General features: G+C 35.6%; 1 protein-coding gene across 2 annotated transcripts in view; it reads right to left on the bottom strand.

The window, feature by feature from the left end:
* Positions 1–1,842: 1,842 nt before the first annotated feature.
* LOC135208634 (uncharacterized) overlaps positions 1,843–16,142 on the bottom strand; it is a 16,057-nt gene continuing 1,757 nt past the window's right edge. For both annotated transcript variants that reach the window (XM_064241018.1, XM_064241019.1), the window contains exons 2-6: positions 13,002–13,098; positions 6,865–7,328; positions 4,964–5,112; positions 3,372–3,585; positions 1,843–2,735 (exon numbers count right to left, since the gene is read on the bottom strand). In XM_064241018.1, the coding sequence (XP_064097088.1) occupies positions 2,420–2,735; positions 3,372–3,585; positions 4,964–5,112; positions 6,865–7,319 (1,134 nt within the window). In that variant the 5' untranslated portion in view covers positions 7,320–7,328; positions 13,002–13,098 and the 3' untranslated portion in view covers positions 1,843–2,419. The remainder of the gene's footprint in view (positions 2,736–3,371; positions 3,586–4,963; positions 5,113–6,864; positions 7,329–13,001; positions 13,099–16,142) is intronic.

Here is a 16,142-nt window from a genome sequence, read left to right as displayed (position 1 = left end):
TATTTTAAACAAATATATCCATAGTGATGAAATTGGAAATACATATGAAATAAGAGGTGCTACTAATACAGCTTTATGCATATACTACAGCACTGACTGGCAGAAGAGCACTACATTAATCAAAACAAATACACACAAAAGAAAAATACAAACTGCTCTATGAAGCTGGCAGCTAATTTTAATTTAAACAGCGAAAAACTACAAGTGCATCTTACTTGGGCAAACCTGCTTGATCCCTTGGACATTTTAAAAATTAGGAAAGGACGACTCCAATCTAACTAAAATATTCCCTAGTTGCACTGAAACATCTCATGATGTCCAATTAAGTCTGAAAAATAATTGGAATGACGTACAGCATAACTCACTAGGGCAAAATTAATACTGACTTTGCTAGTTTGAGTAAAAATTAAAAAACAATAGCATTCCCTCCACCAATACCAAATCAAGAGAGAATCTGTAAGTACCTGTTCTGATGAAACTTGAGTGCTTTCACTATTAACAGAAGCTATACAAACCTAATTAGAGTAGATTCACATTAACCATGCATTTGATGTCTAGGTCAATCCTGTACGACTCTCCTGATTGGCTGTTGATAAGCCAATCACAGGGTTGGAAACTCTCAGTCTCTCTCGAGAGTTCACATGGGTAAGGTCTATGTTCCACCTCTCCTGAGGCATGCTTTTGAAAGAAATAATCCTCAGGAGAGGTGGAACAATGATCCTACCCATGTGAACTCTTGAGAGAGACAGTTTCCAGCCTGTGACTGGCTTATCAACAGCCAATCAGGAGCGTCGTAAGGGACTGGCCTAGACATCAAATGCACGGTTGATGTGAATCTACTATAGTACTAATAATGCATCACCACCACATATTTGGACTGATAATACCTCAATCCTGATTACTGATGAATGTGAATAGTTGGTAATGCCTTATTGTATTTACATATAAGGAATGTGCAGATGTAGGATAATGACATTCATGGGACTAGAAACGACAGTTGTCCTGTGATGGAGGGTATCAATCTGCCATTTCTAGTCATCGTTACATAGCTCCTACCTGTAAGAAGCCTGGTGGGTATATCATCTGGAGCACTTACTTGAAAATTGGTCCCAGAATTATCTAGTCCATGAAATCAGATTTTCAGTGTCTTCCTGACAGACGATGGATCCAAGAATCTTTTTCATACATTACTAACTGTTAGTATTCTAGTAATCTGACCAGCCTAAAGCCAATCAAAAACTTGTAAGTCAAATTTCTCGATAGGCTCATCTAAGAGCAAGAGACTGAACCAACACATGAATGATTTAATCTCCTATCCTATGTACCCTTTGATAAAGAAGCATAGGGGCTATTTTTAAAAATGTATACTATCTTCAGATCAACTTGGTTTTACCTTTGCCTTCACAAAATTGAAGCCAATTGAATTAACTGTTTCCTAAATATTATTGCCATTAATGTTGGTTACAATTGCAGATTAATACGTACATAATAAAGGGATTTTGACGAAGGAAAAATCTATTTCTGGGCGAGGAAGCCGTGTCGCTCCATGAAATATGTCTCCTTTAGCACTATTTCTAGTAGAATATTGCTATAATACCAGAGAACTGCGAAATTGGACATGCCAGAAGCCTCTGACTCGCTCACCTATATAAAAGGTGTCGGTATAAAACTGGGGCGAGTGTTAAACACTACCACAGCAACCCCTCCAATTAGCCTTTTCCTCATCAAAAGACCCTAAAAACGGGGAGCCGACCCATAGGTCACACCTAGCTACCCCCGTTGAAGGCGCCTGTAAATGGAGAATTGTGAAAAACTGACATATTGGTTGATGAAAATTTAGAATATTTTGTTTTTGTTTATTGAATATGGTGGCCTTGTAGGCCAGTCAAAATTTTATGATACAGTACAAATGGTAGAATTCAGTTTGTCATTACAAAGAATAACACAGAAACAAGGACCAAATTTTTATACATACCATCTTACTAGTAGTTGTACTGGTTATTCAAACTGATACAACTGCCACCTACTTTTATAGATGACATTCCAAAGTAGGTTTGGACAAACCCTGAGTGATTTGGACACATTTTCATAAGTTTAAATAGTGTCAAGCATAAGAAAACAAACTGTATGGTTTTTGCTCTTTAAGATAACTGAAACAAACATCCTGAATCTACTCTTCAGAGAAATTATATATTAAAACTACTATATTAAAAATAATTCTAAATCCCCAAATATCTCCTCTTTGTAAAACTAAAGTATTTGGTTAAAAAATAAATCTTCAGATCAAATTATCTCTTCAAAAGAAGAACTTTCATGTCAAACGACTAGCGTTAGATAATATTTTCATTATTTACAAGGTACATATAAAAATAGAACAGTCAAAGGATTAATTTCCTAGACCACCTGGAAAAATTAAATCTCAGAATCTCAACCCTAAACGAGAAATAACCAATTCAACAGAAAAGTTTGCTGGGGTTAACTCCCACTTCCGACATTCCCTTTCTTCATCAAACAAAACGCAATCCAGTTTGCCAAACTCTTCTTGATTATTAGACGATTGGACTGAGCCTCTGGGAGGTCTGTTAGACAACCCCTCCACAGCTTTTGTTTTGGGGGGAGCATCCAGACATTTAATGTCGAGGTAGTTGAAATATACTTGTCCGACCATATTGGCAACATCACTGTTTGCAGCCTTGAGGCACCGATAGAATTCAAGGTCACAGGTACAATGAGACCTGAAAGTAAAAGAGAATATGAATAAGGTAGGATTACAACAAAATACTCTGATACTAATTATTTAAGCTGTCCAAAAAATTTCTAGTACTATTTTGAAACGGTATATCATCCTACAAAGAACAGAATTTTCATTAATATTTAAAATCTGAGATTTTCATAAAGTAATTGCCTTCTAAAAATAGGCTGCATACAACTAAAATAATTCACAAAATACCAGATGGCAGGGTTTTTCAAAGATACATATTTAATGGATGGTGTTTTGTTGAAATTCATGATGGGATAGAATTGAAATCAATAACAGTAAGTAATACTACTATAAAGTTCTCTGATAAGGATAATTTAACCATTCACTGAAAATCTGATCTGGCTCTACTTTCTTACTGCAGTTATCCATCTATTTTTCCAAATACGTATTTTAGAATTATTTGATACCATTTAAATGAATGTAAAGGAAACAAAAAATACAAATGATACAGATTTAAAAGTTCATTAGCATTCAAGTAAATGAAACTAGCACACAATCTACACTGTGAATGTTATGACCAGAGAGTGTTAGCTGACTACAGATTCTCTCTGCACTGCATTTAAAAAGTAAAAATTACATAATGTTCTGAAATTATATGTGCACTACTCACAGTGTATTTAGCCCTAAGTTGGTGGTCCCATATCGTGTAGTTAATCCGCTTATTTTAATGGGGCAAAGGTCATGTGCCCGACAACAATTGTCAACTTTCTGTCTCGGCCCTAAATCACGATAGTAAGTGGCCTTGTCTCTCACTCCACACCACAGGGTTCCCGGCAAGATACCCTGTATGGTTGAAAAATCTAGCCACCAGAGAGGGTTTGGCCCTGAAAAAATTAAAATCATCAATATGTACAACACATTTTGTCTCCACTATTTATATTTAATGGATTGCTATTAAAACCTAATGGATTGCTATTAAAACCTAATGGATTGCTATTAAAACCTTACATATGGTACCCCCTAGACACTGGGTTACTTTTCAAAGCACGTGTTTTAAACCTAAGTCACTGCAGAAAAACAAATAATATCTTAGTTCAAGAGATGTATCAGATGAAACCCCAAAAATGCTATCCACCTGACAAGTTTTGAGGGCAATCAAGACTGTTGAGTCTGCTGGAAAGATGCGTAATGGAAGGAATCCCAAGAAAAATTTGAAATAAAGGTTCCACGTTAAAACTTACAATACATACCATTCTTTGAAGAAGCAGGCATAAGTTAAATAATCAATGAAATTCCATTTGAGAAGTATAAAGCATTATTAAGTATACTTGGTAGGTATGTAGAGAGCAATAGTTGATAAAACGGTTGAATTAAGCATATACCAGAGTATATATTTATCTACATATAAAATGAGGTCCTCTATACTGTGACGGAACACCTAAAGTAAGTCTTATGAACAACAAAATGCCATCTTACTTTCTAAGTTAACTGATTATTTGTGAAAGTAGGTAAGTGTTGGGTCCATCCAGAATTTTATTAAACCATCATGTCTAATATTTTAGGCTGTAGAGCTAGTTAAAAATTTCTTCTTTTTTTTCTGACACTAGATGCCAATGGGACACACCCATACTAGCAATATTTAACCTGAAACACCCAGAAGAGCAAGTTTTTGTTTTCTCTTAAATTGAAGGTACATAATTGTGTTGGAACAATAATTTAAGTTTCTTAAAAGTGATGTGTATCTAGAATAAGTAAGCTTCAGAACTCAGAGCAGGGAGCTTACCTACAGAATTGTGAAGCTCAGGTCTCTAGTTATGAAGAAAAAATTCATGCAAACCTAATTTGGAAACAAAGTGATAACAAACATCTACAGTCAACAGGGTTTGGGTCCTTTAAGTTTTAAACAATTCAATAGATCCAGACATTTATATGGATGTAGTTTATCGAATACACACACAAAACAAGCATAGTTTGTTGGTGAAATGACACCAATCGAATCTCGACAATCAAGCAGACTAGATTAATGATTCAAAAATATTAAGTTACTTGGTGCATAAGGCATTTTGTTAGTCACTGCAACATCTGGCATAGAACTGTAACCCTGACAGACGAGGTTGTTAGTCTCTCGAGGATATATATAAAGGAATTTTTCATGCAAGAAACTACCATATTTTTATCCATTTTTTTTTTGACAGACTGAGTAGGCAAGTCCATGAGTAACAAAAATCTGAATGAGACAGAAAATTCTGAAAACTACTTTACCTGCCTGACGTAAGGCAGCTACCGGTGTCGGTGGTATATTAAGAGTACCACAGAGGGTGATGAGATGAACCATGGAATCAAAGGCAATTGGGCGTAAAGGCATAATTTCAGCGAGATACTCCAAGGCTTTCTCCTGCTCCCATTTTTGACTTCAGTATTGCAGATTGAAAAGCAATTGATTAATTGATAAAAAGAAATGTTACAGAAAGTATCTTGTGAAACTTATATATCTACATTGTGAAAATATCAGTCATTTCAAAAGGCTGAAAAAGGTTACCAAAAAGAACTTGTTTATATACTGTACTGTACTGTAATGAAAATGGCAGTTGTCAATCTGATTCTGGATAGCAGATTTCTTTCATGTCATGGAGTACTTGACAAAAATCTTTTGAAAATGAACCATGTGAAACAAGCATATCAAGCACACTGCTCCACTAGCTACTGATTTCAATATGTGAACAAATAAATGCACTATGTTCATCATTAGTACAAGGAAGAGTAATTTCATTTTACCCATCAACATGACTGCCTTACAATTATTTTTCAAAAGTTAGAGATTTTTTTCTTTTCTTGCTGCTTACACAGTATTTGCTGTTTAAGATCCATGCTTGCAATTCCATGCAACGTCAAAGAATTTTCTTACCAATAACAGGAGACCTATCCATTTCGGGACCAGTATTTTGTAATTTTAAAGTCTATGTACATACTGTACAAAGTTTCGTCGTGTTGAATAGACTAAGAAACATAATGGTCATTTTGAATAACTACTGTAATATTTTCACTATTTAAACGAGCTCCTTAAATAAAATTTACTTAAATACATAAGCAATCTCATTAAGATTTAGCCCTCTATTATTCAATGTCTGAACTATCAAGCAGAGAAATGAAAACAAAGGATATATACTAGTAAGATTACACATTTAATCTAATTATGATTTAGCCCTATATTATTCAATTTCTGAACTATCAAGTGGTGAAATGAAAACAAAGGATATATACAAGTAAGATTACACATTTAATCATCATAAATTTCAAAAGATTCACTTTCACTCCCAAGTTCTCACTCCCAAGTTCGTAGGTTTCGTCTAAGAGTTCCTGGTTGAGAAATTTGGAATATCTTAACTGAATTTGGGGATACTCTCAACAGTCAGATGTGGCTAAGAAACCAAGACTGGCTTTCTGAAGTAAATGTTGGAGTAAGCAATGTAACAATTTCATTTTATGAAATGAATAACTTTGAAATGCATAAGTCAATTATGTACCGTAATACTAAAACACTTAACCTGGAAAAATCATGCTTTCATTAGTTCAATCTAATGACATTTTCAGAGCTGATCAAATTTCTCAATACCTCTAATTCAGTCCACTTCAGATTGGTCTTGATGCCAAATGCAATTAGTAGTCAATTTTTCTGGTACCTAATTCATTAGAAATGAGCAATGTCATCTGTAAACCTTTAGCTAGGAACAGCAGAATTAAAGAGGAAGAGTCATTCTAGTTATTAGGTAACAGATACTGGAAGACAATGAATTTCACACTGAAAAAAGAAATTCACAAGTACTATAGGGATATTCAGACTATGACATTGACCAATTTTGTATTAAACTATGCATATAAATCTATGCAATTGTCATTAGTAGCCGTTCGTTGTGAAAGTTAATAAATTTTCATGCAAAGACCAGTCTCTCTTTTAAAAATTGTGAAACGAATCCACTGGAAAATTAAATTTAACTTAGGACTTATATTTGTAGTCCCTTGGTTCAGCTCTCATTCAGCATTTCAATCATGTCCATTGTCAGTTAGTTTACAATTTTGTGTGTATTGTCTCATTAAACAAAATTAAAATGAATGACATTGCATCAATCAAGACAACAATGTATGATGAAAAATACATTACTTACATGTTTTCTTGGACAGTGCATTCCAGCATAGTGCCATTTCGCATTAAAAGCACAGCCACAACGGCTTGATCGTAGAAGTATGCAAGCCATTTGCGGTCCCCTTTGTCGTCCTTAATTTCAAAGTCCTCCCTTGACCCTATGGGATGACTCCCCCACTTCTCTCTCTCAGGTAGCGGGTTAAGGGGGCTGGTCGTAAAGAAAGCCCTGCTGATATCCAGATGGCTGGAAGTCGTGTGATCACTGGTTGTAACAATAAATGGAGAGTGAGATGCTCTTTCTACACTGGTTGTTGCACCTTCGAGTCTGGTCAGTGTAGAGTCACCTGACAGCTCAGGATCTACTTCCAGGAAGGTTTCCTGATTGTCAGGAGGTATTCTGCTGGCAGAGATGCCACTTAAGATCAGCAACAAACCCGACAATACTAATACAAATGCCTTGTAGATAGTACCTGGCATCCTTGTATCCTGAAAAAAAAAAAAAACTTTTTTTGAGCATTGTTCCTAAAGAAACAAAACTTGCAATACAAAAATCACCCATGAAATTAGTTTGATAAAACTTTTTTCAACATCAACTGACTTTATTAGGAGGATACCTAATCCTTAATTTTTAATTAAGAGAAACTGTATTTATTGTGATGGTAACATAGTACTTTATATTTGAAGTAAACATGCATTTTCATCTATTTTGGAATGTCAGTATAGTTTTATATAAGGAATGTTTTAAAATCGTTTCACCTTGTTTTTGAAATTTTATTTTCTTTGCTTGTAACTCAGTGACCCATAACATAAACCAATGCTACATAACTTTCCAAGCTCATAAGTAAAATAAAATAATGGTGGGTATTCTAGAATTAAACAAAGTTTATAAGTGACTGGAGGATTCTCTACCAATATTAATTCATCCTTATGTCTAAGTCTATGGAACACTAAATTCTACAATGGCCTACATAAGCAGGAAAGAGAGCAATATTAAACCAGGAAAGCGCATCCTTCAACAGACGAACGTATGATGTTGAAAGGTATCTTGACATACAGTATGTACACACACTTTTAACATTTCACTGAATGGAACCAATACATTAACAATGATACTACTAAAATAAGTGATTTTTCAATTAACGTTTTTTTTTTCCTGTATAGTTAACCAGGAAGAAATTATGGATGCAGATATAGCTCAAGCTTTCATGAAGAGAAGAACTTTAAATGCTATTATGGAAAATTAAACAGCATTCCGTAACCTAGCCTAGCTCATCTTGATCGACAATAGGTAAGTTGGGTCTGGTTGACCCAGGACACCAAACTACGATAAAATAATCCAGGACTAGATCATGCAGATAATACCTCCTGTTCCCATGAAGAGTAAATACTGGCTATACCAAACCTTTCGGGGAAATATATTCTGGTGACTAAAACCAGTCTACTGATCACCTCAGTCACTTAAGGAGGAACATATTCAATTAATGCATATTCCAAGCAGATGAAATGTGGCCATATAATGATTCCACAAAGAATTCTTTAGCAATTTTTGCAATAATTTCAACTGACCACTGCAACAAAATAATTTGTTGGGGAAAACTATCTTAATTTTATTTAACCTTATGGGTGGAATGCTCTAAATGCTCTTTTCTTATGGTGTGCGCAGTGGCGATTCTACCCCTCAAAAAGTGGGGGGGGCAACTCCAGGGCAAAGATAATTGTTGGGTGGGCATCGTAGGAAAGGTGACTAAAAATAATTACAATTTTGGAAACATTTTGAAACTCATGGAGGAATGAATTTGACTAAAATTAAATGTTCATATAGAATTTTGTTTGATTCCTAAGCAAAACAACTGAAAAGTATCCATCGGATATTTTACCCGACTTGCACGATATGAAAATTTGACATTCAAAACTACATACAGTTCCAAAAAATAAGCAAACATTAAAGAATGGATAGCATGTATAAATATAATACACATTTGAACCAAATAAAGAAAGGTAGTAACTATATGAAATGAACAGATATACATGGGGTATGTCATGACAATTCTGAAAAGGTTCAGTTTGACATTCAAAACTATATACGATCCAAACCAATATGCAAATTATTAAAGAATGTTAAGTTTGTGTAATAAACATTTGCACAACTTAAAGAAAGGTATTAACTAATGAAATGAACAGACAGCTATGGACCATGTCATGACCATTCTGAAAATGCTGGTTTGACATTCAAAACTCTTATACAGTCCCAAACAATATGTAATTATAAAGGAATTATAAGTTTGTATAATGCACATTTGAACAAAGTAAGGAAAGGTATTAAATAATGAAATGAATAGAAATATGAGGCTTATCGTGAAAATTCTCAAAATGTTTCGACATTCAAAACTATACCATTCATAACAATATGCATTATTAAAGAATGGTAAGTTTTTATAATACACATTTGAACACAAAACAGATATGGACCATGTCGAGACAATTCTCAAAATGTTTAGAGCAGTTTGACTCTACGATTATCATGTCGGCTGTCAAACTCATCTACAAAACTATCTAAGTCAATACTCTCAGCCCGTTTACTTTCAACTGATGATAATGCAGTGTTACTTAGTCTCTCACTAGTCATTGAATTTCTAAGAAATAAGAAATGTTTTTACTATTTTCTTTTTGGAAAAACTTCTTTCACAAGAAGCACTAGTAGCAGGAAGTGTTACAGCTATCAATAGTAACCTGTATAAGCAATCAAAGGCAGATTTATATGGATGAATAAACGACAAAAACTCTACTAATGATGTACGTAGGTGGCTGAGGTTCTTTCTGGAGCAATTTCTTAACTAAAGGTAGCTCGTGTTTTAAATCACTTTGATTAACTGAATATGATAAAGCAAATGACTTCGAGTCATCCTCATGTAAGAACGTCTGTCCAGCAGGACAAAAAGGTGAAATGCCATAGATCACACATGAATCTTTGGAAAAACGACGATCTAATTCATTATTTAAACAGTCTAGTACTTCATACAAGATTTTGACGTGTTGTGCATGACTTGGCTCCACAACTGTCTGGCCAGTTGTTTCCAGCATGATAAAATCACGGAGCTGTCGAAGTTTTCTTGAACGTTTTCTTGTCACTGTTGGTGAAATGTCACATTTTTTTTACAGAGTTCGTCAACCCTATTAGCGTAATAATCAATTAACTTGGAGTTTCTTACATCAGCTAAATCTTCACGAAGACTAGAAATAAGTTTATCTGCTTTTCCAAGGTCTGCCTGTTTGTCCTGCAGCTGCTGAGATTCTTTATTTATTTTCCCCAGAATTTCAGAGAAAAACTGTAATAAACAAACAAATTCTGCATCCATCTGAGCAAGTAAACCTCAGGCAGATATATACAGCTCGAGCTCCAGTATCATCTGCAGAAGTCTCCTTCAAGTCTTATAATACATTCCAGGCGTAATAAAGCATTTTCGCAGGAGGTAGCCCAACACCACCAGCGAGTATCACTGAGATGTTGAAGTTCTCGAATTTGTTCTTCAGGGAACATTTCACGCTGTATAGAAAGGAACTTCTCATGAACCACTGCATTACTAGCAAAGATATAGACTTCTTCTAGAAGACTGAAAAGTTCAGATGCTTGTGGTATATTCTTTGCAACACTTGCCAAAACCAAATTGAGCTTATGACCATAACAATGAACATAAGCAAAGGGTGCTTTCTCTTTTATACGTTTCTGAACGCCACTATTCCTCCACTCATGACTGATGCTCCATCAAATCTCAAGCCAACAAGAGAAGAATTATAATATAAGCCTAATTTTTCTAGTTTTCAGTATTATGTCTGTGATATAGGCAGCATCCAATGAAGACATGGGAGTGAATGAAATTAAACATTCCTGAATACAGTGTGAGATTTCATCATAAAATCGTACTACTAGTGCTAATTGCTCAGCTTTGCTCACATCCTTGGCTTCAACGGCTTGAACAGAAAAGTAATGGCAGGATTTTATGTTTTCAGCTATTTCTTCCCTCATAATTGATGCAAATGTATCAATCATCTAATTCTGTATTGCAGAACTGGTGTACTTCTAATTTTTTGGACCACTTTTGACACGTTCAGCTATAACAGGATCATATTCGGCAATGTATCTAAGAAGTTTACCGATATTTCCTGGACTTTGTTCATCGTCCCCTTCTCTCTGACCTCTTTGTGCTATATTTTGTGTTACTGTCAGGAGTATAATCTCACCATGTTTTTGTGTAATGACGATTTTCACGGACTTTCTTCTGATAGCCCTCACTTATGCTCTGTTTAATGGATGTTTTATCAGTTTTATTGTGTTGGTAGTCAATCCACGCAGTATAGGAGGATTTGTAGATATATGAGCTCAGGTGCTTTGCAATGGCCCCATCTTTTCCTTGTGCCTTTTTCCATCGTCTAAAGCTACTCTTTACAAATGCATCGTCTGCATTGCCATAAGAAGGTGATGCAAATTAAGTGCCTACAAACAAAACAGAACATTGCATCACGTTCTTGAGGGTACTCAGCCCAATTTTGTGTGACTATACTCTGTTTTTTTTCATCTGTCCATCCGGCTGTGGGGTTTTTGTAAGGTAACACTGCGTCCCGGGTTTGAAATAGTTACGCTGTATAAGTTTTAGGTAAATAAAGGATATCTGGTTGTACATTTGCAACTGAAAAGTGTTTTAATAATTTACTGTATGCGAATTACACCGTTAATATTCGAAATAGGATATTGTTATTATTGTCGAATGTAAGCTGCCTTTCCGGGGTGGCGAATGGAACAGCCAGACGCATATTCCATCAAACAGATGCTAAACCAAGTTACGTCATATCGTATCTGGCTGAAACGCACTTTATAAAAATTAACAGTACATACTGATATACTTACGTATAATGAAGTAATACGTTGACATCTTGCCGTAGCGAACAGCGAGAGAAGCAATTTTCCCGCCACTGCGTCTGGCTGTTCCATTCGCACCCCGAAAAGGGAGCTTACATTCAACAATAATAACAATAACCTATTTCGAATATTAATGGGTGTAATTCGCATACAGTAAATTATTAAAACACTTTTTCAGTTGCAAATGTACACCCAGATATCCTTTATATACCTAAAACTTACACGTAGCGTGACTATTTAAAGCCCTGGGACGCAGTGTTACCATAACACCCACAGCCGGTATGGACAGATGAAAAAAAAAAAACAGAGTATAGTTATAGTGGCTATTGTTATATTCAATAATGATTAATTTTATATATAATATTTAATTAAAAAAAGTGTGGGGGGGCAAACCAGGGGGGGCAAACCAGGGTCATGGCCAAAATCTGGGAGGGCAGCTGCCTCCCCCCCCCCCCCCATGCCTCCCCCTAGAATCGCCACTAGGTGTGCGCTCAGACTGCTCAATTAATATAGCATCCAATTCGAAAGATTTGGAATGCAATTAAACTCACAACTAGGGTCTGACTCATATAAACATGAACAGCACATTAGGTCTTGCATGTAGCATTTACTTTGGCAGATGGAAGTAGTGTTGCTACTGGACTGATCTCAGGAGAATATCACAGCAGGAAATCCAGTTTGTACTAGATTGGTCTCGGAAGACTGCTGCAGTGATATACTGTTAGAATGAATGTTTACCATAAGATGATTTGCTGTAGAATTACTAGAAGCTCACTCGGATCTATTACACTGTCATTGCATAGCTTTAACTAGAGAAGGCATGATGACCACTATTGCAGGTCTTACACATAACCTGACTTCTGCAGTCTGCTCAAGTATGACCCAATAGCAAATATGCAGTCTGCTAAAGTATGACCCAATAGTAAATATAAGTAATAATAAAAGATAATGTAAAAATTAATCAAAAGTCCTCCACTATCTAAAGATACATTCTTGGCAAAATAAACCTGGTTTACAGATTGCCAATTTCTTAAGGTAAACTTTGATGACTGTTCAAGTCAACTTTTATTTTTCCTTTATTTCTTAAGTACATAAAGAATTTTTTTTTTCTGAACGGAAGGCTTTTGGTCAACTGGTCTGGGTTTGTTATAGGGATATAGTTCTTGGCAATGGTTAAAAATCAAAATCATATTTCAAACATTCAGATATGTAAGACAGTGTACAACCAAAAGTATTGTACTTACTTATTAGCAACTTTGAAGCCTCTAATGACAGTTTCCGCGTTACAATGCTACTGATGAAGGAAGTTCACTGTTCAACAACCATGCCATTATTACTGATCTGCAACAAAAATTAATTTATTAAAGTCTAAGTTTCTTCAAACTCATAGTTGTGCTTGGTGGTGACCAAGTTACAGTATTCTATTTCCTAAGCAAGGAACACTTCATACAATACGTTTTCACAAGTTTCTTTGGGGGTTTGAAATCCCACATCATAATTCACATTAGTAATGTCTAGAAATTCAATAACTTAGTTATGTAAGCATTGCCTTGTTTCAAACTTTACCTCAAAACAGCAAATTTCACAACACTGTAAAACCGTACACCAAAACTGAAAACTAAGTCACAAACAGGCAATTTACGATAATTACCTCAAATTCTGGTGTTCTGATCTGTAATTCTGACACGGGTGGCACATGCTCATAATTTCAATGGCTATGAGTGCGGTGAGAATATTTTGGAAGTTAAATTGTTATTCCTATCAAAACACGGATATTTTTTTTTTTGAGCTTAAGACAATAACTTGAACCCCTCAAAAGTCTTGCTGCTTTATTTCCAAAAAATATTCTATTTTCATTGCTTACCGCATTAGATGACAGCTCAATACGTTCTAAAGAAAAATAAACAAGAATACTGTGGCTTAGGCCTAGCTGTACCTGATAAACAAGGCTAAAAGGTCCGGCACAAGAAGAAAATGACAAGGAATTACTATTTAAAAGTAAAGAACCCCAGGTATTGAGGTAGTACATAAGAAGACAAGACAAGATTGTATTCAGCAAGAACGGCGGTGTTTATGCTATCAATGCCAGATTTTTGTATGCATTCACGTCATATATACGGGAGAACCTACAATAAAAATTGGGGGGAAAGACTACAGGGTAAAACCGATTCAACTTTGACAAAGAATAGGCTATTCTGTCAGGGTTACTACACATCACAGGAATCAAAACGTCTGACTTACAGATTTTACACGAACAGGAAATTTGCTTATGCATATTAGACAACTATGAAAAAAGCGCGGTCTTTGGAATTCTCGGCCAGTAGGAAACACAACTACTACAATTTGAGACCAGAAGACTTAACTGTCACAAATAGAAAACTATGGGCAACAACAGACAAATATAATGGGTCCGCCTGACCAAATAAGGCAGTACAAAAATACACAAGGTTAGCGATGGTAATTGTGGAAGCATAAAAAAGGAGGATGGGCAGAGCTTCAAAAAGACGTTTTAATTTTAAAGTGTCTGCTTAAAATCCATGATCTCGATAACTTGTTTACAGTTTTCATTAACTTCTAGTCAATACCTACATGATATTACACAATAAGGTAAATTAATGGTACTTACTCTTTCAATACGCTGGTCTACCTCCACGTTACTACTGGAAGATCCTCCGACAATATGTGAAAAGCGGATAACTAGAGTGAAGGAAGCCTCTCTCTCTCTCTCTCTCTCTCTCTCTCTCTCTCTCTCTCTCTCTCTCTCTCTCTCTCTCTCTCTAAGAATCCTGCGCTGGCTCAGACACCCTTACTTTAACGTCTAGAATCTCTATCAATTTAATTGCCTCTGTCCCAATTTATTTTAGCATGTTGTATTTGTAAATAGTAACCGTTTACGGTGACTGGTTTACTTGTTGTAGTAAATTAAATTAGCGTACTACCATTATCCACCTAGTTAATTTGATCGAGCAACAATTACGTCAAGAAAAATTCTTGAACTGTACATTCATAAAATAATGCACCAACTCTTGATCATTTCTTTCGTGGGAAAATTTAATACAATGTTGTTCAGGGAAAGCAGAGCGATCTAGCCCTAGATAAAAACCTGGAGTAACAGCATGAGAGAGAGAGAGAGAGAGAGAGAGAGAGAGAGAGAGAGAGAGAGAGAGAGAGAGAGAGAGAGAGAGAGAGAGAGAGAGAGAGTCACTCTCCAGTTTTGCCGATCAAAACATATTAGACCTCTCAACACTCATATGCCTGTAGCAATGGTCGTTTTTTCCCTTATATACAAGACAATTTTAAATGTGTTTTGCTACACTCTCTTTCCCTAATGGACGTTTCGGGTAAAAGATAAAGAGTTGATAAGACTATAGTTTATCAAATAAATGACTTGCTATAGAACGTGCCGTCCTATCATTACTTTCCAGTGATAAACGTTTTAACCTTATGACTCTATCACGCCAAAAAGGTCTTAACGCGCTGTAACTAACATGATATCGAGATACTTTTATTCCTCCAAACCTGTAAAACAGGAAATATCGATTATTCATTTTTAAACTTTGTGATAGAAGACAACGGGAGTCTAATTATTTCAAGATTCCATTTATGTTCAATGTTCATAAAAAAAAATTATAACGCATGGCCGAGGCGACTATTTTAATGACGGAGCCGCCAGTGGTAGAAGTAATAAAGGTAGATCTACCTTAGGGTATTAACTCTGCGTATTTCTTTGGAAATTACAGTTTCCTATAGTATTTGGGTAAATAGTACCATGAACATCATAAGACTTATTTTACGGGCCTTCAATTTCTTCGTAGTTAGACTGTACACAAAACTCACACATTATATATATATATATATTCACTCATATTTATAAAAGAAGAATGAATATATATAATGAGTGAGTTGTCTGTACAGTCTAATTATGTAGAAACTGAAGTCCCGTAAAATTCTTGATTGTTCATGGTACCATTTACCTTACCTTTCAAAGCTTTTATCTGTTTAATATGGAGGACAAACAATTCAACTTACATACTTAGCGGGACGCTTTCACTTCGCTTCGGGGAGATCCTGGAAGATGTTACAAGAAAAAAAAAATGATTGGTCGGTAAACAAATATCTATCCTTTCCCGGATACGTAATCCCTCTGTCTGCCCAACCACCCACCCCTACTCTCTCTCTCTCTCTCTCTCTCTCTCTCTCTCTCTCTCTCTCTCTCTCTCTCTCTCTCTCTCTCATCAGGGCTTTGCTAATACAAGAGTACTAGTTTAATCTAGTAATGTTAACAATCTCCCTATATTCGCCAGTTCAGCTTGAGGGACCTCCACAGCATCTGAAATCTATCTAGTGCTCTTATTAGTGGCGTTCCTGTTTACCTAAGGTTATCT

Source organism: Macrobrachium nipponense, chromosome 35 (genome assembly GCF_015104395.2).
Source record: "Macrobrachium nipponense isolate FS-2020 chromosome 35, ASM1510439v2, whole genome shotgun sequence".
NCBI lineage: Eukaryota > Metazoa > Arthropoda > Malacostraca > Decapoda > Palaemonidae > Macrobrachium > Macrobrachium nipponense.
This window is presented reverse-complemented; position numbering and strand designations above follow the sequence as displayed.